The sequence below is a fragment of the Eulemur rufifrons genome, chromosome 14 (assembly GCF_041146395.1).
Source record: "Eulemur rufifrons isolate Redbay chromosome 14, OSU_ERuf_1, whole genome shotgun sequence".
NCBI lineage: Eukaryota > Metazoa > Chordata > Mammalia > Primates > Lemuridae > Eulemur > Eulemur rufifrons.
Window position 1 is genome coordinate 10131941 of NC_090996.1, and position 24827 is coordinate 10156767.

At 57.6% G+C, this 24827-nt stretch overlaps 2 protein-coding genes across 4 annotated transcripts; one reads left to right on the forward strand and one right to left on the reverse strand.

Annotated features, from left to right (window-relative positions):
* Positions 1-4775: 4775 nt before the first annotated feature.
* GIGYF1 (GRB10 interacting GYF protein 1) lies at positions 4776-17013 on the forward strand. 3 transcript variants are annotated; one of them, XM_069486428.1, is made up of 27 exons: positions 4776-4850; positions 8849-9090; positions 9740-9889; positions 10153-10264; positions 10361-10490; positions 10598-10693; positions 10842-10953; positions 11070-11178; positions 11516-11556; positions 11739-11909; positions 12136-12389; positions 12504-12612; positions 13109-13246; positions 13426-13526; positions 13686-13857; positions 13963-14129; positions 14266-14366; positions 14456-14572; positions 14690-14790; positions 14996-15078; positions 15188-15328; positions 15412-15636; positions 15889-16076; positions 16179-16327; positions 16421-16584; positions 16660-16789; positions 16886-17013. In XM_069486428.1, exons 4-27 carry the CDS (start codon positions 10230-10232, stop codon positions 16936-16938), a joined length of 3087 nt encoding a protein of 1028 aa, XP_069342529.1. In that variant the 5' UTR covers positions 4776-4850; positions 8849-9090; positions 9740-9889; positions 10153-10229; the 3' UTR covers positions 16939-17013. The 3 variants fall into 3 exon arrangements, with proteins under 3 accessions (XP_069342529.1, XP_069342530.1, XP_069342528.1); XM_069486429.1 differs by having other exon boundaries at positions 13429-13526; positions 16167-16327; XM_069486427.1 differs by having other exon boundaries at positions 15889-16327.
* A 2520-nt stretch (positions 17014-19533) lies between these two features.
* On the reverse strand, positions 19534-24738 carry GNB2 (G protein subunit beta 2). The gene is made up of 10 exons (XM_069485745.1): positions 24572-24738; positions 22199-22344; positions 21922-21960; positions 21707-21813; positions 21329-21392; positions 21088-21250; positions 20926-20992; positions 20402-20603; positions 20093-20309; positions 19534-20012 (listed from the first exon to the last, which is right to left on the reverse strand). Exons 2-10 carry the CDS (start codon positions 22253-22255, stop codon positions 19906-19908), a joined length of 1023 nt encoding a protein of 340 aa, XP_069341846.1. The 5' UTR covers positions 22256-22344; positions 24572-24738; the 3' UTR covers positions 19534-19905.
* Between the last annotated feature and the right edge of the window lie 89 nt (positions 24739-24827).

Genomic DNA, 24827 nt, shown 5'->3' on the forward strand with positions numbered 1-24827 from the left:
ATATGTTTAATGAAATTCCTATGAAAATCCCAGCAAGAATTTTTACATAGGTTTATTATAAAATTTATATGGAAAGGCAAAAGAAGTAGAATAGTTAAAACAATTTAAAAAAAGAAAAAGTTGTTATAATACTACTGATTTTAAGATTTATTATATAAGGGTGAAGGAGGAGACGGGTACATTGTACCTAACGGGTACAATGCACACTTATCTGGGTGAAGGGCACACTTATAACTTTGACTCAAACTGTACAAAAGCAAAGTATGTAACCAAACTGTGTGTACCCCTATAATATTCTTTTTTTTTTTTTTTTGAGACAGAGTCTCGCTTTGTTGCCTAGGCTAGAGTGAGTGCCATGGCGTCAGCCTAGCTCACAGCAACCTCAAACTCCTGGGCTTAAGCGATCCTACTGCCTCAGCCTCCCGGGTAGCTGGGTCTACAGGCATGTGCCACCATGCCCCGCTAATTTTTTCTATATATATTTTAGTTGGCCAGATAATTTCTTTCTATTTTTAGTAGAGACGGGGGTCTCGCTCTTGCTCAGGCTGGTCTCGAACTCCTGACCTTGAGCGATCCACCCGCCTCGGCCTCCCAGAGTGCTAGGATTACAGGTATGAGCCACCTCGCCCGGCCTACCCCTATAATATTCTGAAAGAAACAAATATTTACTATATATACAATAATCAAGAAAGTGGTATCGACAGACCAAAAAATCAACAGAATGGAATAGAGAACCTAGAAATAGACTTATACAATACAGACGGCTCATTTTTGACAAAAATACAAAAACAGTTCAATGGGGAAAGAATGATCTTTTCAACAAGTGGTGTTGAAACCACTGGACAGATAGGCAAAGAAATGAACCGCAGCCTTGTGCAAAAAATTAATACAAAATGGATGGTAGAGCTAAATATAAAATCTGAAACTGTAAAACTTTCAGAAGAAAACAGAAAAAGAAATCTTTATGATGTAGGATCAGGTGAAGAGTTCTTAGACATGACTCCAAAAGCACAATCTGTAAAAGAAAAAAATTGATAAACTGGAATCCATCAACATTTTAAAACCTTTGCTCTGTGAAAGGTCACATTAACAGGATGAAAAGAGAAGCCAGGGACTGGGAGAAAATATTTGCAAGTCATATATCCAACAAAGGACTTGTATCCAGAATATACAAAGAACTCTCTAAACTCAAGAGTTAGAAAACAACTGGATTAGAAAATGAGCAAAAGTCTTGAACAGACACTCAAGCAAAAGAGGATATAAGAATGGTAAGTAAGTACTGCATACCATAGGATGTTCAGTATCCTTACCCACTAAGGAAATGCACATGAAAACCATAACTACCATTATCCAATTAACAGAATGGCTAAAATCCAAAATCCTGACAATACCAAATGTGGATGAGAATGCAGAAAAGCTGGATCTCTCATACACTGCTTGTGCAAATGTAAAATGGTACAGCCATTCTGGAAAACAGTTTGGCAGTTTCTTCTAAAATTAAACATACACTTACCATATGACCCAGGGAGAGTACTCCTGGGCATTTAAAAACCTGTGCATGACATCCACAGCAGTTTTATTTATAATAGCCCAAACTGGAAACAACCCAGATGTCTTTCAATTGGTGAATAGTAAACAAACTATGGTACATCCATCCGTAGAATACTATGCAGCAATAAGAGTTGGATCAAGGAGACCTGCAAGGCTGCTAGAATACTGGTTATAGTACATATTTCTGTGCTAAGTAGCGAATATGTTCGTGTGGAAGACAAGGTGAGCAGGATATCGTGACCTGTGCTAAGAGGGAGGGGGCATGTAAAGGATTTGGTGGACCCCCCCCAAGAGGAAACAGCCAATATGATCTTGGGGATCCAAGGTTTTCCAGAGGAGGTGACGATTAAGCTGAGACAGGAATGTCTAGTAGTGGGACTTACATTTTATTACAATGGGGAGATGTTGAAGGACTCAGTCCTGGGATGTTGGGGAGAAGAGGAGGAACCAGCAAAGATCAGAGAAGTAGTAGCTAGTGAAGCAGGAGGAAGACCACGGGAGTAGGGCGTCCTGAAAGCACTTCTGGAGGAGAAAGTGACCGTCAGTAGTCATAGGCTGATTTAGCAACATGGAGGTCATTGGTGACTTAATAGGCAGTTATATTTGGTTGACCAAAGAACTTAGCTCATGGCAGAAAGTAATTCTGAATGTAATAAATTAATTTTAAGGCCCATTATGTCTGATAATTAACAATAAGCAGTTTATGGGCTATCACTACATTACTCAGATTGTGTGTCTTTCCATGATATCTAAAATGTTTTATAAACTTTGATATCCAGATATATATATAAAGGTTCACAATTTAAGTGGGTGAAGCCAGGCTCTGTAATAAACCTATTTGACAATAAGATAGCCTTTATCTCTTTGCATTTTATAGAAGGAAAACATTGCAGAGGAATCTGTCATTGAGAAAAAAGGCAGAGTTTGGCTGTTTGGTCTTGCTTGAGACCACTCTTTCATCTCAATTAATCTTCTAACCAAATCTCTTTGTTTAGTTCAAAAGCTCACAAACTTAAAACACAGACATTTCAGAGCTTAACACCTGGATAAACAAAAATATGTTAGGTTCAAGTGATTTCTTTGTAATTTTTTCTTTAATTCTGTATGGGAGATTCACAGTTGATTTCAGAGTTTCTCAAAGAGGGACTTTATATGCTTCAATTTCCAGTGTCATCAGCATCAGCATTCCCACTTTACAGCTGGTGGAGATTACTTGCCTAATGTCACAAACTGGTGCCCAGGAGACCCAGGGCCATCTTCTAGTCTTCTACCCTGGGGTCACTGTGCTCTCTTTCACATGCTGCATCTACAGTGGGTGCTAGTGTCCAATCAAAAACTTTCACAGTGGCATTAGAGACCCTCCACTAAAATTTCTCCTTCACTTCCAGGTCCTCTTCTCTCAACAACCTGGACTGTTGCTTATTCCCAAGCCCATGACCACTTTTCCTAAATCTACCCAAATCCTGCCTTTCCCTCCAGCTCAGCAGAAGCCACCACTCTCCCTGACTGGTTTCACTCTATATAAGTCCCCCCTTTTTATCCTGTACAATTTCTCTGCCATAAATTACAATATCACATTTGCTTATTAACTATGAAAACATGCTAAGACCTCACTCGTTCAGAAGTTTAGGCTGCTGGTGACTTCAGCCACCCAGAACACAGTTCCAATGTACAAAAGAAAAAAAGAAAGAAACAGCAACAACAACAAAAGCTTTTGAGAAAAAACAGCTGTCACAGCTTATAAACTTTATGCTAGGAGAATTCTCTGACTCAAGCTTGGATTCTCTTGATACATTTTCAAACAGTATGAACAGTCTTAAAAATTGTGTTTCAGGGACCCTGTGGAACCAGAAGGTCCCATTAGCTAAAGTGCTTGCTCTGTGTGCCCTGTGCCAAACTAACTCTCTGTTAAGTGCTTTATCATACAATCCAAAGACAGAGGTTCATTTAACTTGTCCAGAGACACAGTCAGTAATGGATGGAACAAGCACCGGAGCCCTTACTCGTTCTTAACCACTGCCATTTTGCAGCCGGTGAGCAAGCAGCTTGACTGACACACTGAAGCAGGAATCCTGACTGCCAAGAAAGTCAAGGGAATGTAAAAAGCAGAGAGAAGCCTGGTGGACTCAGTGCGGCACAAAAGGCATTCTCCAGGTAGCTCCTGAGCTCTGCACTCTCTTTAACGTCTTGCAAGACACAAGGCACTCAAATTCCAAATCATGAACCTACCTTTTTCCCTGTGTTGAGAAGGATTACATTGTGTTGGGCAAAGGCTGTTTCAGAGAGCAAGGAAGTAAGAGTATATATTCTGGAATGACTTTGAAGAAAATGGCGAAAGCACACACGGGACTCTTGCGTCCTGAAAAGTTCAGCGAGTCGCAAAAATCACTCTTGAAAAACCCTTTGTTAAACAAAAGGGGTTTCAGTCTACGCCTCACATTTGCATAGTGTTTCTCTCTTTCTAAATCCTTTCACATTCACTTATTTTAATTCTTACATCACTCCCAGAAAAGAGTTAAAGAGTGGGGGTTGGGGATTGGGCGCAGAGCGACAGAAGGGTAGCATTAACACCCTTCCACAAGAGAAACTGAGGCTCCTAAGAGTTAACTCATTCGCCCGAGGTCTAGTCACTGGTGGGAGCCAGATATACACTACAGGTCTCACCAGTCACTGCTGCCTTGGGCTGTTTCTAAACCATTAGGTGGCCACTTATTTCCTATGTACCAGGACGACTGATGAATGGTTCTGGATTCTGTCTCCTTCAATCCAGGCGGGCTTCCTGGAGGAAGCCGACAGACTAGAAGAGGCCGGCGAGGCCTTCCTCCGGAGGGTCGCGCGTCACGTGCCGGGGAGCACGCGGGGAGCTCAGAGAGCACCCCAGGGACCACCCCCGGCCCCCAGGGGGCCCCGCGTCACGTGACGAGCCCGGCGCCCGGGTCACGTGCCGGGGGGGGGCCGGGGGTGGCGGGCATCCGGGCCGCGCCCCGTTGGGCCCGCTGGACGCGCGCGAGGCGAGGCGGCGAGGCCGCGGGGGTCCGAGCGGGCCGGAGCCGCGGAGGGAGGAGGCGGCGGCGGCGGCAGCGGCGGAGGGGGCGGCCCCGCGTCCGCGTCACGTGGTGCGAGGCGGGCAGCCATCTTGCTACAAACACAAACAGAGAGGAGCGGCCGCCGCGGGAGCGCCAGCGCCCCCTCCCCCGCCGCCGCCGCCCCCCGGCCCGCCGCGCGCCGCCCGCCGCCGCCGCCCGCCGCGCGTCGCCAACGCCCAGGGACCGGACCCTCGCGCAGCCCGCCTGCCCGCGGTAAGCGCCCGGCGGCCCCGCGGCCCCCGGCCCCAGCCGGGCCCGGGCAGGCCCGCCCCCGACGCCGCGGCGGCCGCGCCGAGCTTGCGAGCGCAGGAGCCAGCAGCGCGCGGGCCGCCGGCAAGGACCCTCCCCCGTCTCCTCCCCGAGGCCGCCGCCGCCCGGTGCGCCCGCCCTCCGGCCCCTCCCCGCCGCCGGACCCTCCCCCGGAGCGGGCCAGCCTCCGCGCGGCCCCGGGAGGCCGGCTCCCCGTTCGGGGGCGTTCGCCCTCCGCTCGCTCCCCGCGCACCTGGCGCCCCTCCCTGAAGGGCACGCCGTCCTCCCGGCCCGGCCGCCGCCGCCTTCCCACCCCCGCGCTCCTCACGGACGCCCCCGGGCCCCTGCGAAACCCTGCCCGGGGCCCCTCCCGGCCGCCCTGGCCCAAATGCCCCGCTGTGGCCGGGCCCGTGCTGTGCGCCCCGCGCTCCCGGGAGGTTTCCCCAACGTGCCGCCGGGTTCTTATCGGAATGAGCTGGGCCTTAATGGGTCTCCAAGTCCAAGCGTTTCACTTTGGCCAACATGGAAGCCTCCTCCACCCAGGCACCTCTCCTGGTTCTTCTTCACCTACGTTTTCTCTGAGCCGGTGACCTTAGTGCTTGGTCATTGGGGTCTCCTCCCTCCTGGTTGCTCGGTCTCGTTAAACACCTTCCTTAGCAGGGCCTGCTTGGCTTATCTATCACCAGTCCAGGCCCTTCTTAGCTTATGTCCCCTAATGGAGCAGCTCCCTGGCCATAGCCCCTCACACTTTGCCCTTTTTTTTTTCCCCCCAGTAACTTTAAAGAGACCCTCGTGTCTCTCCTCTCTTTCGCAGTGGTTGCTGAAATTCCTAGTCAGCTTCCAGGTCTTTTCCATCCTAGTGCTCGATACTGGGAGATGCTACATAAATACTTGTTGGCCGGATCTTTCCTCCACCCACCTAGTCTTACTCCCTCTTGCCTCAAAGTGCTGCTCTTGCAGAGATCGTCAGCCTCCACGCACCCTCTCCACTGCCCCTCGAGCTGACCGCCGTTTCTCCCTAGCCCCCCACCCCCTGCCTTTGCCACTGAAACACCATCACCGCCAATAAGCTGCTCCCCTTTCCCGTCTGCGAGTGGGAGTTTGGTCTCTGGCTCCTTCCCATCTCCACTGTTCCCTTTGTAGCCCCAGCCACCCTCCATCCCAGCTCCAGTTTTATTTCCTAGATTGTAGATCTTGGTCTTCTAGTGGTCTGCGTGTCATTGGGGAGGATTTGGGGCAGACCTGGACTTTGTGTTCTGCCACTGCTTGGGGACCAGGGGCCTTGAGGGCCCCATATGGTGATTACAGTTAAGTGAATTGTGTGCTTAGACTTCTGGACGAGATTTTTCTGCCAGTGGACACATTAGTATTGTATGGGATTTGATAGAAGTTTGCCCTCACTTTTACATCTGTGGTTGTAGTTTGGGCTAGAAAAAGTAGCTCCACTTTAGAAGAGAGAGGTGAGAAGAGGCTATGGGAGCGATTTAAAAAGTGTCAGGAAATTAAAAATGCCTTCAAACTCAGGAAGCATGCTTGAGAGTTTGGGATGGCTACTGCCACCGTGCGTGCCGCCTTCAGTCTTGGCCAGAGTGTTGAGGACTTAGGGGTACCCTGTGGGGGAAGCTGCAGCCTCCCTTCCTTGTTTTCCCTGGCTTGAGCCCAAGACTGGGCAAGTGGGCAAAAGGGATCAAATGAGGTAAAGTGTGAAAGAGCTCTGAAAACTGTTAACTAGTGTGCAATTGCCAAGTGGTGTTGTTATTTGCCGTGATGTCTCAGAGAGTAGAGCTGGGATAACTGACCAGCCTGGGCGGGGGGAGCTCGGGTTTGTATCTCTTTTTTTAAGCTTCAGAGTCCTCACTCTACCACGCACAGAGAATCTTTCCATCCTGAGAAAGGGCCAAGTCACCTCCAACAGGCTTGGGGCTGGGCGGTTGCTCCAAATGTTGGGGAATTTGGGACTCTGCTTCTGTTAATAGTGGTACAGTTTTTTTGCCAAGGCACATTGCTCCGGATTGGGGCTAGTTTTAGGGGAGATGGAGCGAGGAGATAATGTTCTTAACTTAGCGTGTGCTGGGAACGCCTATCGCCTCCAGGGAGTTCTGAACCCCGGGGAACCAGCTCCCGTCTGGTGCCCTCCAGCCCGTTGGGAGCACCCAGGCCCAGCGTGTCCTTGCCCCTTGTCTCCGGCAGGGGGCAGCCTTTTGATAGGAATAATTCAGTCACTGGGGGAGTCAGGGTAGACTGAGGCCAGAGAAAGAGAAGGATTGGGGAGGGAACGAGCAGCTGAGGTAGCCTGAGGGCCAGTGAGGTCTGGAAGGGGCCTGGAAGGAGGAGACCGTTAGCCTGGGCAGCCAGGGAAAGGGAAGGCAGGACAGCGTGCCATCTCTGGGCTCTCACCACCTCTCCCCTCTTCCTTCATTGGAAAGGGATCCAAACACTTGGCTTTGAGACTTTGTGACAGACAAACTTAGGGTGGTTTTTCTTAAAGAAATCTATTCTTTTCTCAAGGATTTCTCTCCTGGCAGGATTTCAGCTTTCTCTCGTGGGACAGCATAATTAGGGAATGATTTCCCTGCTGTTCAGAGGCACAAACGTGGTTTGTCTTGTCTTCCATTCTTCCCCGTGCTCGTGGCGTAGAGGAGGCTTCTGGGCACCGGCACTGTTGACGTCTAGGGCTGGGGAACTTTTTGTTGGGACTGCCCTGTGCCTCATAGGGTGTTGAGCAGCATCCCTGGCTTCTACCCCCTTGATGCCAGTAGGACCCTCTGCTCATTTGTGACAGCCCAGAACATCTCCAGATGTTGCCGAAAGTCCTCCAGGGAACAAAAGGTCCCCAGTTGAGAACCGCCGGCTTCGGCGGTGGCATGTGGGGCCCATGCACACACCGGGCGGCTGCAGCTGCCGCACTGGTTCCTTGTGTTCCAGGAAGGGGCCAGCCAGCCCCCAGCTTCTGGCACTAGCCCCTTCTCTGGTGGGGCCCAGAGACTTAACCTTATTCTCCTGGTTTCTCCCCGAGATGGTTCGTGGCATGGGCTTTCTCCTGCCCTCTGCCTCTTCTCCCCACCTGCCTTTCCCTCTGCCAGGACCTGGTGGCACCAAGGATCGGGTGGCACTCCTGGCAGGTGGGAGGGTGGGGTGGTTTCTTTTTCGGTTCTCTCTCCCAGTCAGCAGCCCTTCTATGCCCCCAGGACTAGTGTCTGTCCTTCTAGAAGGAATGAACTGGAGGAGGCTTAAAACTGCCTCTCCTGAGGCCCGTTTGAAGGAATGTGGGGTGTTTTTCTTGGAGTGGGGAAAACGTAGGTATGCAGTGGTTATCCCCAGATAACTTTTTTCCTAAAGCTTTTTTAAAAAAATTATCGTGATAAAATGCATATGACATAAAATGTACCATTTTGACCGTTTCTAAATGTGCGGTTCTGTGGCTTTAAGTACGTTCACGTTGTTGCACAGCCATCACCGCCAGCGTCTGCAGAACTTTTCTGTCTTCTGCTGAAGCTCCGGCCAGTTCAGCAGTGGCTCCTACTCCCCCCCGAGGCCCAAAGCTGCCGGCCACTTTCCGTGACTGCCCTAGGGACTTCGTGTGAGAGGAATCAGATGGTAGTGTCCGTTTGTGACTGGCGCATGTCACTTAGCGTCATGTCCTCAAGGTTCATCTGGGCGCCAGGTTGCTTTGGGATTGTGGTGCAGGAAGCACGAGCCTTTCTCTGCTGCCCTGCAGGCCACTTGCATTGGTGAAGGGCTTCCGGGTTTGTAGGGTGTCCAGCCACGGCCGTTGTGGTAAAGGTCCCCATTCGGGGGATCTCAGCCTGGCTCTGGGTCATCTCTGAGGGCCACGTTTCACCTTAGGGTGCTGAGACTCTGAGCTGGCCCTGTGTTTGTCCTGGGCTTTTCCTTCAGCTTTCAGGTGATTGACCCTGTCACCTTGGGCCCTCTAGTGGCACCCTCTTCCTTTTCCCTCCCAGACTGTGGCACCTTGGAGTTGATGGGAGCTGCAGGGGCACGCCGGGCCAGCCTCCCTCCCAGCCAGTGACGGACGCCCTCCCAGCTCCTGGACATTGCCCGCCCTTCGTCCTCTGCCCGGTACCGCCGGGGATGAGCCGCCTCCTGAGAGTCTCCTCCGTAGTCCCTTAGAGGAACCGGTTGCCGCTGCCGCCACCTCCTCTTCTGTCAGCCTCAGTGACTCCGACCTTATTTTTACTTTATGGTGAGGGAACCTTCTTCCCAGTCATTATCGTAAGAACCTTGTTCCCATCTTGGCTGTTTTGCTTGAGCGGCTGTTGATCTGGGGCCAGGGGGTCTGGGCGTTTCTTCCTGTTAGGTAGGCCAGCCCAGACCTGCCTGCCCGGAGCCCTCAGCCTGTGCCCATCTTTGGCCCTGGCCTGGCCTCCCCGCTCCTTTCCACTGGGTTCCTCCCCAGACTGGGTCCCTGGACTCTAGTCTCCAAGCAGCCAACCGTGATTATTTCCATGAGGGAAGGAATTTTGCTCCTAGATTTATCCCTAATCCTTTTCTCCATAACTGACCTTTTCTTTCTGGGATGTTTGTTGCTCCAGTGATTTTTTTTTTTTTTTTTCCTTCCTTGTTCTATCTTTGTCCTGAACATCCATACTTACCTCAGCCACCCCTTTCCCAGATTCTGTGCCGCACCTCCTGTCTCAGCCTGTGGGCGAGGGTGCTGATGACCTGATACTGTGTGTGGCATGTCCTCTGCCACACCTGTAGTATCTAGTGCCCTGGCTGTGCACCAGGGGCTGTGGGCCTGTTCAGGTCTGCAGGACAGGGGCAGGCTGGACGCAGGGGTGCCTAGCAGCCCATTAACTCGACCCCACCTTCTTCCCCTTGCTCTCCTTAAGGATCTTTCCCAGATGTGAAGGTCCCTCCCGGGCACTACTGAGGCCAGACCGATAACCCAGTGGCTTGGGGACCCTAGTTCACTCCAGCACCGGCCCCTGCCTGAAGAGAGCCTGCCCTCTCCTGCAGCTTGCCAGGGCCAAGACTGCCAGGTGAGCCTGCGGCTGAGGGAGGGCCCCCTGCAGAGGCTGGAAGGGACTCTAGTATCCTTGCTTCTTTCCTTTGTCTTGACTCATCTTTCTTTGGTTAATAGTCCGTAGTGTGAGTGGCTGTGTGGCCGGCTTAAGTGACCCCCTCCACTAGCCCGAGGCCCATTACCATGCCCACCGACGTGTAGGACCTTTCCCTCAACTCACCCTGTGAAGTGTCTGAGCGTGCTGTTCTCCAAGGCCCTGTGTTCCTCATCTCCGGACAGGTGTTTGGCGTGTGAACGCTGGTCCTCCCTGCTCTGCCCGTTCCCTCCGTCCTCTAGGAAGCACACACAGCTCCACGATGGCAGCAGAGACGCTCAACTTTGGGCCTGAGTGGTGAGTCACATGCGCTTTGGCTGCTGTGGAGAAGGCAGGGAAGAATAGGGCTGCTCTGACTCCTGTCTTTCTCCTTTCCTTCTGTCCCTCTTCCAGGCTCAGGGCCCTTTCCAGCGGTGGCAGTGTGGCCTCCCCACCCCCCTCCCCTGCCATGCCCAAATACAAGCTGGCTGACTACCGCTACGGGCGTGAGGAGATGCTGGCTCTCTACGTCAAGGAGAACAAGGTGGGTGGGCAGGCGTGGCAGTATGTGGCTAAGTTTCCCTATGGTCTCAGCCAGTGGAGAGGACCCTGGGGCATGTGATATCTTGGTCCTCTTGCCCCATCTGACAGGTCCCTGAAGAGCTGCAGGACAAGGAGTTTGCTGCGGTGCTGCAGGAAGAGCCACTGCAGCCCCTGGCCCTGGAGCCCCTGACCGAGGAGGAGCAGGTGGGCTGAGCGAGGGCTGTAGGTCAGGACCTCAGGTTGGGAGGAGAAGGGCTGGGCTGGAAGGACAGGTGAGGAGGGTGGGGTTTGGGGCAGGGTTGGGGTTATCAGGTGCCCAGGTCCTCACTCCCATCCCTGGCTCCCTCCTCAGAGAAACTTCTCCCTGTCAGTGAACAGTGTGGCTGTGCTGAGGCTGATGGGGAAAGGGGCTGGCCCCCCCCCGGCTGGCACCTCCCGTGGCAGGGGCAGCACTCGGAGCCGAGGTAGAGGGGTGATCACGTGCTTGGGGGTGGGCAGAGCTGGGGCCGTGGTTTCAAAGGTGGGGGGGAGAGAGGTTCTGGCAGGTTTCGAACCTGTGTATATCTCATCCCTTCTTCAGGCCGAGGCCGCGGTGACAGTTGCTTTTACCAAAGAAGCATTGAAGAAGGTGATGGGGCCTTTGGACGGAACCCCCGGGAGATCCAGCGCAGCCAGAGCTGGGATGACAGGTGGGGCTGGGGGACGGTGGCAGAGGCAGAGTGGGCCGGGCCCACTGAGGCAGGCTTTGGTCTTTGTCGTTAACGGGTAATGGGAAGCCCTTGTCAGAGAGCTCTGGGCCCTGCCCTTTTCCTTCTGATTCTCTTAGTACCAGTTTGTCCCTGTGACCTTCTGTTCCGTGTGTCCCTTTGTGATTCCTTCTCCCAAGCCTGACTTTTCCCTAGTTCCCTCTGTCCCCTGCCTTCCCCATCCCCTGTTTCGGGGCACAGTGGATGAGGCGTGCAGCAATACTGCAGGGTGGGGAGGAGAAGCTATACTTTTTTTTGACCAACACCTTTCTTCCTGCAGAGGTGAAAGGCGGTTTGACAAGTCAGCAAGGAGGGATGGAGGTATGGAGAGCGGGAGAGGGTGGTGGTGGGGTGTCGGGGAACTGAGATGGGTGCCTTAGTTGGGGGGATGTTTACTGGGGGCAGGAGGGCCTGGAGCTGGGTTCCTCACTGACCAAAAAGGGTCAGCGAGAGTCTTCCAGGTGCTGTGGCTGCCATTCTGCCATGTCTTTCCCCACACCCAGCACGATCCGGGTTTGAGGAGGGAGGGGCTGGCCCAAGGAAGGAGCATGCCCGCTCAGATAGCGAGAACTGGCGTTCTCTGCGGGAAGAGCAAGAGGAAGAGGAGGAGGGCAGCTGGAGACTCGGGGCGGGACCCCGGCGAGAAGGAGACCGCTGGCGCTCAGCCAGCCCTGGTAAGATTGGGCCAGGTGGCATCCTAGGGGCTGTGGGAGGCAGGAACTGTCCCAGGAGGGTGGGCTCCAGTGGCCATGAAGAGAGAGCAGAAAGCTTGCTGGCACAGGGTGGCTGGGAGCACAGTCCTTGAAATGCCGGTGGTTCCTGGGGTGAACGGTGGCAGAGGAAAGACTCTGGCTTGTCTCGGATACCGATTCTCTTTCTCCTCTGACTTTTCCTGCCCAGATGGTGGTCCCCGCTCTGCTGGCTGGCGGGAACATGGGGACCGGCGTCGCAAGTTTGAATTTGATTTGCGAGGGGATCGAGGAGGGTGTGGTGAAGAGGATGGGCGGGGTGGGGGAGGCAGCTCTCACCTCCGGAGGTGCCGAGGGCCTGATGGCTTTGATGATGACAAGGATGGGCTCCCCGAATGGTGCCTGGACGACGAGGATGAAGAAATGGGCACCTTCGATGCCTCTGGGGCCTTCTTGCCTCTTAAGGTACTTGGGAGGAGGCGAGGGGGGCGCTCTTGGTCAGGTTGTTGGGGACCTGCCCCGCTGGGTTCCTCTCGCCCATTTGTTCTCTGACCCCATCGCCTCCCCCCGCCCATACAGAAGGGTCCCAAAGAACCCATTCCTGAGGAGCAGGAGCTGGACTTCCAGGGTCTAGAGGAGGAAGAGGAGGAGCCTCCCGAAGGGGTGGACGAGGAGGGGCCTGAGGCAGGTGAGCCACAGGGTGGGCAGGGAGGAGGCATGAGAGCCGGGTGCTGGCTGCCCGCCTACCTGCAGGGTCAGGCTGCCTGGAACTGCAAGAAATGCGAGTGCTGAGAGACGTGCGGAGGAACCTAGAACCAGCAGAGCTGTCTTTTAAAAGGCAGTGTGTCAGATAAAAATCAAGCACAAAGTGACCTTAGAAAATCCCTTGGAGAAGCTGTAGACCATGGTGTTAACCGTGTGGTGTCGTGTACACAGCCCTCTGCGGGGTTGCAACACGTGTGTGCTGCGTCCTGAGGTGTCAGGCGAGAGTCAGTGCACGGTAGAGTCTGGGGTGATGAACTCTCCACGTTCCCACTCAAACCGTAGCTGAGTTGTCCGAAGTTAAGTGAGTGGACTCGCTGCCCAGAGGCCCAAGTTCTGGCCACATGGGGCGTGGGCCGACTCACGTGTCAGGCCTTCTGGCTCTTCAGGTTTGAATTCTGGTCATTACCCTTCTCTCTCAGGTGGGAAGGAGCCGACCCCACTGCCTCCTCAGGAGGAGAAGTCCAGCTCCCCATCCCCGCTGCCTGCCTTGGGCCCACTCTGGGGGACAAATGGGGATGGTGACGAAACTGTGGAGAAAGAGCTCCCAGCAGCTGAAGGTAGACAGGGTGGGGGCTGGGGCTGGTACAGACGGCACCCTCTCCTATGGGGAGGGGCGCACAGGGCATTGTTTTGAGGGGTGGCCACAGCAAGGGCCCATTACTCTGGAGTGAAGGCGGGTCGGGAACTGTCTTGTCTCCTCTGGTGCCCCTGTCCACCCTTCGTCCTTCTCTCCTAGGAGACGGTATGAGGGGCATCCAGCTGAGTCCTGGGGTGGACTCCCCCACTGGCCCACCCGGCGACCTGGAAGATGATGAAGGCTTGAAGCACCTGCAGCAGGTGGGGAAGGCAGGAAAGCTGGAGGGAGCCTTTCCTGTGGGGAACAGAGAGCCACACTTTTCCCGATTATGTGCTGCCTCATCCGTGACCTGACCTTCTGACCCCAGCCCCATCCTGATGTTGCGAGGCTGAGCCTTACTTCTCTCCCTGGGTTCTCAGGAGGCGGAGAAGCTGGTGGCTTCCCTGCAGGACAGCTCTCTGGAGGAGGAGCAGTTCACGGCTGCCATGCAGACCCAGGGCCTGCGCCACTCCGCTGCCGCCACTGCCCTCCCCCTCAGCCATGGCGCTGCCCGGAAGTGGTTCTACAAGGACCCGCAGGGGGAGATCCAAGGTGCCTGTGGCCAGTGGGGAGGGCTGTTCGGGGGCCTTTGTTGTTCAGGGTGTCTTCGGCACACCCTCTGACCCTGAGTGGTTTTATTCTGCTTGCTTGGTCCAGGCCCCTTCACGACACAGGAAATGGCTGAGTGGTTCCAGGCTGGCTATTTCTCCATGTCACTGCTCGTGAAGCGGGGCTGCGATGAGGGCTTCCAGCCTTTGGGTGAGGTGATCAAGATGTGGGGCCGTGTGCCCTTTGCCCCAGGACCCTCACCACCCCCACTGCTGGTGAGCATGCCTCTCTTCTCCGCGGGTGGACAGGGAGTGGGGGTGTGGGGCAGGGCCAGATCACAGCCTTGGGACCCCAGCAGAGCCCCCTGCACTCCCCGCTCTGTGCACTGGGCTTGGTCTCGCCCTTGTGCAGGGAAACATGGACCAGGAGCGGTTGAAGAAGCAACAGGAGCTGGCAGCGGCGGCCTTGTACCAGCAGCTGCAGCACCAGCAGTTTCTTCAGCTGGTCAGCAGGTACGGGGGGCCCAGGAGGGCTTGGAAGTAGGGCAGGGTGCTGGCTCCATGTGGCCCACCACCCCCACACACTGTCCACGTCTCTGCAGCCGCCAGCTCCCGCAGTGTGCGCTCCGGGAAAAGGCAGCTATGGGGGACCTGTCGCCGCCGCAGCAGCAGCAGCTCACAGCGTTTCTGCAGCAGCTCCAGGCTCTCAAACCCCCCAGGTCCGTGGGCTGCCATGTGTCACAGTGCCGTGCGTGTGTGCCCTGGAGATGTGTATGGAGGGGGCGAGTGGGCTGGAAATGGATTGGGGTCCTGAGAATCGGTGATTTGCTCCTCAGAGGTGGGGACCAGAACCTGCTCCCGACGATGAGCCGGTCCTTGTCGGTGCCAGATTCGGGCCCCCTCTGGGACGTACATACCTCAGCCTCACCACAGTCAGGTGTGTGGCTGGCCGGCCTCCCTCCCCTGCCCACCCGTCTTTGCCATCCTCTCTCCCTCCCCAGGCAGTTTCTGTGGGAGTAGGGGGCCCTGGCCTGTTCTCACCTTCACGCTGCTCCAGCTGCCGTTGTGGCTGAGGAGCCCTGCTGATGGATGGGACCAGGGGGGCCCAAGTTCCCTCCTGAAGCTGCCCTTGCCGCCTGCAGGTGGTGAGGCCAGTCTTTGGGACATACCAATTAACTCTTCGACTCAGGGTCCAATTCTAGAACAACTCCAGCTGCAACATAAAGTGAGTAGGCGTCCAGGGGCTGAGTCCCTGGGTATGGAGGGCTGGACCAAGGTGGGGCGCAAGGCCAGTACCGCCAGCCCCCTGCACCTGACCAGGTCAGTGGTCCCAGTTCCAGGAGCGCAGAGAAGTGGAGCTCAGGGCGAAGCGAGAGGAGGAGGAGCGGAAGCGCCGGGAGGAGAAGCGCCGCCAGCAGCAGCAGGAGGAGCAGAAGCGGCGACAGGAGGAAGAGGAACTGTTTCGGCGCAAGCAGGTCAGTGCCACCCTGTCCTCTGGTTGACTGCCCTCACTGTGGCCCCCTCACCCTCTTCCCCTCACCGTGTCCCTCTGGTTCAGGTGAGGCAGCAGGAGCTGCTGCTGAAGCTACTGCAGCAGCAGCAGGCGGCCGCAGTCCCTGTGCCCCCTGCGCCCAGCTCCCCGCCCCCACTCTGGGCTGGCCTGGCCAAGCAGGGCCTCTCCATGAAGACGCTGCTCGAGCTGCAGCTGGAGGGCGAGCGGCAGCTGCACAAGCAGCCCCCAACTCGGGAGCCAGCGCGGGCCCAGGCCCCCAACCACCGCGTGGTAAGCAGGCCGGGCGCCTCCCATTGATGGGAACCGTGGGCCCTTTGTAGTCAGCTTCCAGGGTGACATGGGGAGGAGAGGCCCTGAGCCCAGGCTTTTCTGCCCAAGCTCTGTTCCTCACATCGTCCTGGGGGATCTCTTTCCCACACACCCCTCGCCTTGCTCCTCATCCCTTTGCCACGCGAGTGAGCCTCCCCGCCTCTCTCTCTTGGGTGCTTTGTTTTGGCCACCCTGACTTCCTGTCCTCTGCAGCAGCTTGGGGGCCTGGGCACTGCCCCCCTGAACCAGTGGGTATCTGAGGCAGGGCCGCTGTGGGGCGGGCCCGACAAGAGTGGGGGCAGCAGCAGCAGCCTGGGGCTCTGGGAGGACACCCCCAAGAGCGGCGGGAGCCTGGTCCGTGGCCTGGGCCTGAAGAACAGCCGGAGCAGCCCGTCTCTCAGGTGGGTGCAGGGCCCGGAGGCTCCGGGGCGGCTGGGGATGGAAGGAGGCGGAACACCCGAGCTGGCCTCTAAGTCGCTCGCCCCCCTCAGCGACTCTTACAGCCACCTAGCAGGTCGGCCTGTTCGCAAAAAGACGGAGGAAGAAGAGAAGCTGCTGAAGCTGCTGCAGGGCATCCCCCGGGCCCAGGACGGCTTCACCCAGTGGTGCGAGCAGATGCTACACACGCTGAGCACCACGGGCAGCCTGGACGGTACTGGTGGGCGGACCCAGGAGGGTTGGCTGGGGCTCAGGTCGCCAGACCCGAACCAGGTGGGCCCTGACAAGCCTCCACCTTGGCCCACAGTGCCCATGGCTGTAGCCATCCTCAAGGAGGTGGAATCCCCCTATGACGTCCATGATTATATCCGTTCCTGCCTGGGGGACACGCTGGAAGCCAAAGAATTTGCCAAACAATTCCTGGAGCGGAGGGCCAAGCAGAAAGCCAGCCAGCAACGGCAGCAGCAGCAGGTGAGGTCTCGTAGGGCCCAGGCAGCGGGGGCTGAGTGCCCCGTGCCCTCCTGACTCCGGTCTCTGCTGCCTTAGGAGGCGTGGCTGAGCGGCGCCTCCCTGCAGACAGCCTTCCAGGCCAACCACAGCACCAAACTCGGCCCTGGGGAGGGCAGCAAGGCCAAGAGGCGGGCGCTGATGCTGCACTCGGACCCCAGCATCCTGGGTGAGCTGGGGCAGGGGCAGGGGCTGTGCTCGCTCGGCACAGGGCAGCAGGAGCCTGGGAAAGCCAGCTCAGACGCAGCTTCTCCCCCGGCTTCAGGGTACTCCCTGCATGGATCTTCTGGTGAGATCGAGAGCGTGGATGACTACTGACCAGCCGGTCCCCAGCCCCTGGGCTGTAGGCCAGGGGTGGCAGCAGTGGCGCGGACCCTCCAGTCCCCAGCCTGCAGGCTCCCCACAGGGAGCTGAGGAGGAAGCAGGGGCAGCGGCCCCAGCACTTGTTACAAACCACACGATGCACCTTAACTCACCCACCACGAGGCACTTTACAGATTGGGGGGAAGGGGTTGTTTTTTTTGTTTTGTTTTGTTTTTGTAATTTTAAGCGACTTTGAAGAAAATGTTAGGAGAGACAGAAGATATTGTTAAAAAACTAGACTCTAAACACCCCTTACCCCTCTGGGGATTGGGGGGTGGGGTGACAATGGAAGGTCCACAGAGGTTTTTTTTTTTTTTTTTGGATTTTTTTTTTTTGTTTGTTTGTTTTGTTTTTTTAAGAAAAAGTTGAAAAATAATGAAAAAAAATGGTTAGGAGGCTGAAAGAAAAACACACTGTTATTTGGGGCAGTGGGGACACAGGCCCCATGGACCTGTCCTGCCTGGGCCTGAGGCTGCACTTACCTCCTGCCCCTGGAAGGTGGGCTGTGAGGTAATTGGAAGCTGGGGCGCCAGCAGTTTGCACAGCGAGACCCCTGCAGACCCCCGCCCGTCGGCCCAGCTGTGACCAGCTCCGTGTTGCTGTGACTATGGCAGAGGTGTCTGGGGTAGGGGCCAAAGTAGCGCCTTGGCTTTGCTGCTTTGGGGGAAAGTTGCACAAAGTGGATGAGCCGCCTCAGCCCCCCAGGCTACCTTCCTGCACTGGCCTGTGGGTAGATGGGAAGGGCCGGGTCAGTGCCAACCTCATTTGGCTGGTGGGGCGGGGCGGCCGGACTTGGACTCTGACTCTGGCCCTGGCGAGGGGCTTCCCCCACCGCTGCCATTTTGGGGGACGCCTTGGTGTGAACCTGAAAGCCCCAGCTCTCTGCCTTGCCACATGAATGTATTCTCTGGGCCACAAGCCCCTGCCTCACCCCTGCGAGAGGTGGGGGTGGGATGATTCCTCCAGGAGCTGCGGAGGGAGGAGGCGCCACTTACTGGACCGAGTTGTTTCTCCTGTGATGGGGGCAGGAAGAGGGGCCTTGAAGGGCAAGAAGTGGGAACCTGGGGCTTAGGGTTGCAATGTGGGGGCTGCTGCCAGGGCACCCCCAACCCTCAGCCTGCTGTGGGGTGTGGACCACCCAGCTCTGCACCTGACCCTGCCGCTGACCAAATGGGAGAGGAGCGAGTGGCCTTCCCCGTCGGGTGTGTTCTTAGGTGCTGGGTGATGTTGGGTCAGGAATGGAGCATGGGTGTCTCCTTGGTCAGGGTAGTAGGCTGCCCTTTCTCTTGCTCACTGATTTCTTAGTCCTAATCTCCACCTGGATTTGTCTCCATCCGGTTTTTTGGTTTTTAGTAGTTTGTTTTATCTTCTGGGTTTCTCATCTGATGCTTCCCACCGACCTCATTGCTCAGAGTGCAGTATTAGGGCAAGACTGTCCCACTGCCTCCTTCCATGAATGTATTTATCCTTCCTGCCCTGGGGAACTGGGGAGGGGCTGTCTCTTTCCCCATCTACCCTAGAGAGATGACGACTTTTTCCTTTTTTTTTTTTTTTTTTTTGCACCAAAGTGGCAACTGGGTCAGTGTTGGGGAATCAAGCTGGCCTCGGGGTGGAAGGGCCCCTCCACCTGCTTCTCCCTGGTCTTGACAGTGTTAGCATCCGTGAAAAGACAATATTCTCTCTAAAGCAATAAGGGGGTAAAATGGGCCGGGGAGTGTCTTGATGCTGCTGGCCCCCAGCTCCCCCTTCCCTCTCGCCAATGTTGGCGCATCATTGGCGCATCCCATGTTGGCGCATCCAAGGTGTAGGGGAGACTCCTGTTGTGACTGAATGTAACTGCCCCTGCCCCTGTGCAGCCAATGCAGGGGAGGGGGGACACTTCCTGTCTCTTCCTGCCCCTTCCCCCAGCTAAAGAGACTTTGAACTTAGGGGGCCCAAGAGCCTGGAGAGGCCTTAACCCTGTGTGAGGAAGTGTAGGGGGAGCCCTCTCCCACCCCCATCCCCTTCTGAGAGTGGTCAATGTTTACAAGCCCCTGAGCCCCCCCCTGCCCAGGGACTCAGACCTGTTGCTGTCCTTCCCCAGCCCGTCTTCCTGGGCCCTAGCTGCCCCTGCCCTTCCTGGGGTTTGGGTTGGTGCAGGGGCCACTTTGTGTTCCCTTGTCTGTCTTGTACCCCCCAATCTTCCTCACCCTGTGTGACTTCCCTTTCTTTTACCTGTCCCTGTAAATACTCCCCTCTCCCAATAAAACTTGTGTGTGTTCTCCCCTCTGAGTCAGCTGTTGTCTTTACTTGGGGGAAGGGGTATTAGGAATGAGCACATAACTCAGGGCTGGGGCCGCTCTGGTCAGCAGCCTAACCAGCCACAAGGACAGTGGCGGCTGTGTCTAGAACACCTGTGGCCCTGCTGGGCAGAGGCTTGCTTACCTAGGACTTCAGCTTTGCTCTGAGCTAGAGTGAGATTCCCCGGCCCTTTCTGCTTGGTGGGGCCCCCTCCCCCTGGCCTGTCTGCCCTCAGGAACGAGAAAGACACAAGCAAAGGTGGAGACCAGGTACAGAGTTGGAATTGGTTCCTTTATGGAAAAACTGAAAATATAATAAAAATTAAAATAAAACCAGTTTTAAAAAAGCCAGCCCCTGGAGTTTCCACCTTCTGCCTCTGGCCCTCCAGAGGGGTGAGGCCCTGACCCCAGGGCAGCAAAAGGATGAGGGCCTTCTGCCCCCTCCTCTTCCCCCATTCCATCCCATCTTAATCTCCACAGTGGGGGCCCCGGGAGGAACCAAACCTGGGTGGGGGAGCAGGGACCCAAGGCCCCGTGGCCTGGGGAAGGAGGCTTGGTGTGTACCCAGCCCCAAAGCTCCCGGCCTGTAGTGTGGGCGTGGGCAGGGCCCCTCCCGGCCTGGGCCCAGCTGGGGTTGGGGCGTTTAGTTCCAGATCTTGAGGAAGGAGTCCCAGGAGCCTGTGGCCACAGCCATGCCATCGTCAGTGACCCCAAGGCAGCTCACGCGGTTGTCATGGCCAGCAAGGACACCTGTGAGGGAGAGAGACCTCAAAACTTACCTGGCCTGGGCTCCCGATCCCTACCTGCCCTGCCAGGCACCCTGGTCTCACCTGCACGGTCGCCCTTCATGGCATCCCAGATGTTGCAGTTGAAGTCGTCATAGCCAGCAAGCAGCAGCCGGCCACTGCGTGAAAAGGCAACAGAGGTGATGCCACAGATGATGTTGTCGTGGGAATACATGAGGAGCTCCTGGTCAGCCCGCAGGTCAAAAAGGCGGCACGTGGCATCATCAGAGCCGGTGGTGAAGGCGTAGCCGTTGGGGAAGAACTGCAGGACACAGGACCAGGGTGGGATGAGGGCACAGAGCAGGACCAGGAGCCTGGTCAGGAGGGGCTGGCCTGGTTCGCCCTGGAACTTACAGCCACAGCATTGATGTCGGATTCGTGGCCGATGAAGGTCTGTCGGCACATAGAATCCCGCACGTCCCACAGCTTGATGGAGGCATCACAGGCACCCGACACAAAGGTGCGGCCATCAGGGGCCAGTGACAGGGACATCACATCCCCACTGTGTCCAGCAAAACCCACGGTCTGCTGGCCTGTCTCAATGTCCCACAGGGCACTGGAGAGGTGACAGGAAGGAAAAGCTCAGAAATGGGGTGAAGGACAGAACCCTGCTTCCCCATCCCCTCCACCCCATGGGCCCAGCCCTGTCAGAGCACCTAAGGAAGGGACTCCCAGGAGCCTGCTCTTGTCCCAGGTCAAAAAGCCTTAGTTGGGGAGGGGACCCATCCCTCCCCCATTCCCTTGGCACCCACAAGGAGAGGGAGGCTAGGGTGTACGATGCGTGCTGAGCACTGAGAGAGTGGCCCCTGACTGAGGCAGGAAGTGTGGGTTCACCCAGATTGCCCAGCAGGGGCAATTGTCCCCTGGCAGGGACTCACCAGGTGGTATCCCCAGAGCTGGTAATGATTTGGTTGTCATCCAGGAAGCGGCAGCACGACAGGTACCCTGGGGGAAGGGGCTGGTCAGCCAGGTCCAGACAGGAAGGGCAGCACAGCCCCTGCCCCCATGACAGTGCCCGTGCCCAGCCAGGGCCCTCTCACCAGTGTGGCCAGGCAGCTCCCGGCTGACCCTGACATTGCCCTCGCGAGTCTTGAGGCTATAGATGGAGCAGATGTTGTCCAACCCCCCACAGGCCACAAAGTTCCCTGAGGGCGCGTAGGCACAGGTCATGACCCAGGAGGAGCGCAGCGGGATGGCGTGGACCTAGGGAGGAGGGGCAGTGCCCAGGGTCAGAGCCAGCCAGGGCCCTGCCACCCACCCCACCCTAGGTACCACCTCTACCTTGTTGGTGGTGTAGCTGTCCCAGATGATGAGCTTCCCATCCTGGGAGGCGCTGACCAGCAGCCTGGGGGACAGTGCGCAGAGAGGCAGAGGGCTTAGGTGAGAAGCCTTCCTCTGGAGGCAGCACACCCTCCCCCTCTCTGATCGAGCAGGAGGCTCTTCTGAGATAACCCCAGCAGCAGCCCAGAAGTTCCTGTTGGGATGGCCCTGCTTCCCAAGTCCCACGGGGATGTGTGGGGATCACAGTCTTCCCAAATATACCCCGGGAGTATGGGTCTACTGCTCATCCCGCCAGGTCTGCCCCGCCTGCTACAAGTCAGCCCACAGCACTTGAACACAAAAGCTCAGCACAGAGTCCCAACCCAACCACACACACACCTTGAGTCTGTCCCCCAATGCATGGCATAGATTTTTGCCAGGTGCCCACGGAGGGTCCTCCGTGTCCTCATCTGGATTCTCCCCACTGGGTCCAGCCCAGCTGTGATCTGGAGGCAGAGGCAGAATGCGCTCAGGGAGGCAGCAGGACCCCACTGAGCAGCACGCCTGCAACCTCGCCCCCCCACGCCTCCAGTCCTGCCCTGGATTCACCTCACCTGGGTCAGTGTTGAATCCCCACATGCTTTTCGGGCATCCTGTACGAGATGGCAGAGCCAGGCAGGGAGAAGCAGGAGAGAAGACAGGTGGGGGAGGAGGAGGAAGGAAACAGGAGACAGGAGTGGAGAGGATGAGACACTGAGAGACTAGGGGGGCCGCCCTCCCCCACCCCCAAAACCCCTCACCCCGCCCACTCCAGGGCACTGGGCAGCAGTACACACAAGCCACCCAGCCCTGCCCGCTTGACCTCCCCAACCCAGCCGGCCAGGCCCTCACCCGGATCTGATTCCGGAGCTGCTCGGCCTCCTGTCTCAGTTGCTCCAGCTCACTCATGGCGCCGGGCCCGTGGGGCGGGGCTGGGGGCGGCTGGGGGCCGCGGGACGGGGGCTGGGGGAGGCAGCTCCTGGCCGCTGGCCCGAGGCCTGGGGGATGCAGGGCTGACGTCAGGCCCCAAGGCCGCCGGGGAAGAAGGGGGAAAGGCGGGGTTGAAGCGCGGCCCGGAAGGGGTAAGCACCGGAGGGGGGAGGGGGCGGCAGCGGTAGCCACGGTCGCCGGGGCAGAACCGGGGTCTCTGGCACCAGAGGTGTTGCCGAGGTGTAGGCCCAGGACTAGCCGACTTCCCCAATCTTCCTCCCGCCCCCCGGAAACGGAGCGGGAAGTGCAAGAGGAAGCGCAGGGGAAACCCCTCCCTCGGACAGCAGCCCGGGCGGGACACCAGAGGCAGGAACTGGTTGGGGGGGAGTCCCTTCGAAAACAGACCTGGCGCCCGCCCCAGCCCGCACAGGCACCACCTTCCAAGCACCTAATTTTAAAAGGGGCGGTGCCTCTTTAAATTCACCCCCACACGCCGCACACCCTCCACACACACCCCCAGCTTCGACGGTGGGGGGAGACCAGAGGGGAAAGCTGGGCTGTTCGTGGGGTTGCCTAGGCAACCGTCACCCGGACTGAGAGCACCTCATTGGTGAAGTGCCCCCACCCTAGCCCCGTTGTCAAGGCAACCGCATCCAAGGCAGAGACCTGTAGGGTGGGTGACCCCACCCCCGGCCCCGTCGCCCCCGCCCGACCCTACCTCCAGCCCCTCCCCAGAACCGGCCAGGGTGGCTGTTTACAGGATTTGGGAAAAGCCGATTGGGCACTAATAGGTTCGGGACGGCTCACCCCGGATAATCCCCGGGCCGGCTGCGCCCCATTAGCCGTCCGCCGCAGGTTGGGGCGAGAGTGGCGGGGAAGGCAGCCCCAAGCCGCTGCTCCCTCCAGCGCCGAGCCTGCCGGCCCGCCGCGCCCGCGGAAAGCCCATGGGAGCCGCTCTCGAGTAATTAGGGCTCCGAAGAGAGGTCCCCGGCCCCGAGGAGCGGAGCTGCTCTCTCCCAGGCGTCAGGCGGCCGTCCCAGGCGGCCCGGCCCCTGCGCCCTCGGCACCCCAGGGGCCCATCCTCGGGCCTGGCTGGCTCCTCCCGGGGCCGGAGTCCTGCCCCCCCCTTGGACACCTGTGTGATCTAGCCAAGCACACCGCACTGTGCCGACCCAGGCGTCCCCCACCCAGCTCCCACTTCCCCCAGGCACTGGGCGTTCCTCTTCCCTACTGACATTTCCCCTCTGTAAGTTCAGCTTTCTACGCCAGTGCCAGGGGATGCCCCTCGAAAACGGGGGTAGGGGGACAGAAATCCCTACCCACCCCACCCCCAGGTCCGGACAAAGCCCCTTCCTTCCAGCTGCCAGCAGCCCAGGCCGGGCGGCAACGCCAGAGGCCCGGGGCAGAAGGAAGCAGGCCAGGAGGAAGACGCTGGGGGCGGGGGCGACACTCCCAGCCTCAGTCCCCATCACCCTCCAGGGCCCCTTCAGCAGCCCCCGAATTCTGGGCATACAGCAGCCAGGGCCTCATAGAGAAATGGGGGTGCCACCATTTCCGCAGGTCTGGTGGGGCAAGGAGGAGGAGACAGGGGAGGGTCCCCGGATCTGGCAGCTGGAAGGCGCGGGCTGGTGCCGCGCTGCGAAGCGCAGTGGGCCTGGCCCTCCAGCCCCCACGACCTCCATTTTGCCCAAAACAAAGCTGGGCGGGGGACAAGACACCTGGTAGCTAGGCTTGGGGTTAGGACTTGTAAAGGGGGAATGGGGTGACGAAGTCTCCGGTTTCAGGGAGGGGGCCAAAAAACACGGGCAGAACCCCAATCGGGGTAGGGTGGAGACGAAGCGAAGGGTGGCTCGCGGCCTTGCCTGTTTCTCCCCAGATTCTGCAGTTTTGCAAGGCGAATGCCGGCGGGGGTGCGAAAGAGGGGGACACGAGGGGTGCCACCTGGGACAGGCGGGAGGGTGGTGATGGGGCAAGGGGGCGGGACGGGGCCTAAAGAAAGCCCGGAATTTTGCCCCCCAACTTCTAAGGGAGCAAGAGGCAGGCGGGGCTGGGCTGGGGTCTGGGGGTCAGGCAAAATGCCGCTGATGGTGCAGGGAGCGCATGCATTAATGGGGGAAGGGGTCCCCCAGTTCCCCTTCCGGGTTTGGAAGCGACGGGGCCGAAGGAAGGGAGGGGAGGTCTGGGGAGTTACGTCCGCTCCCAAGAGGCCAGACCCGGGAGACAGAAGGAAGAGAGGTCCCCCCATGGGAATTTGAGGCTGGGGGGCATGAGGACTCCTTTTGTCAGCGGAGGTACCTGTGGCGGTGGGACTCTGCGAAGGGGTCGCTAGAGGAGCGCGGGAGGTCCTGTCTTCCTCCGCGGCGGAGGCGGCAGCGGCGGCGACGCGGATGGATTTCCTCAGTCACCCCAACTCAACCGTCCAGCGCTGCTCTCCCCAGAGCGGAGGGATCCCGCCCGCCAGTGACGCGGCCGTCGCCGCCGCGCCCAGGGCCCGGCTGGACGATACCAACTACTTAGTGGGGGGAGACCAGAAGAGAAAACACCACTTAAG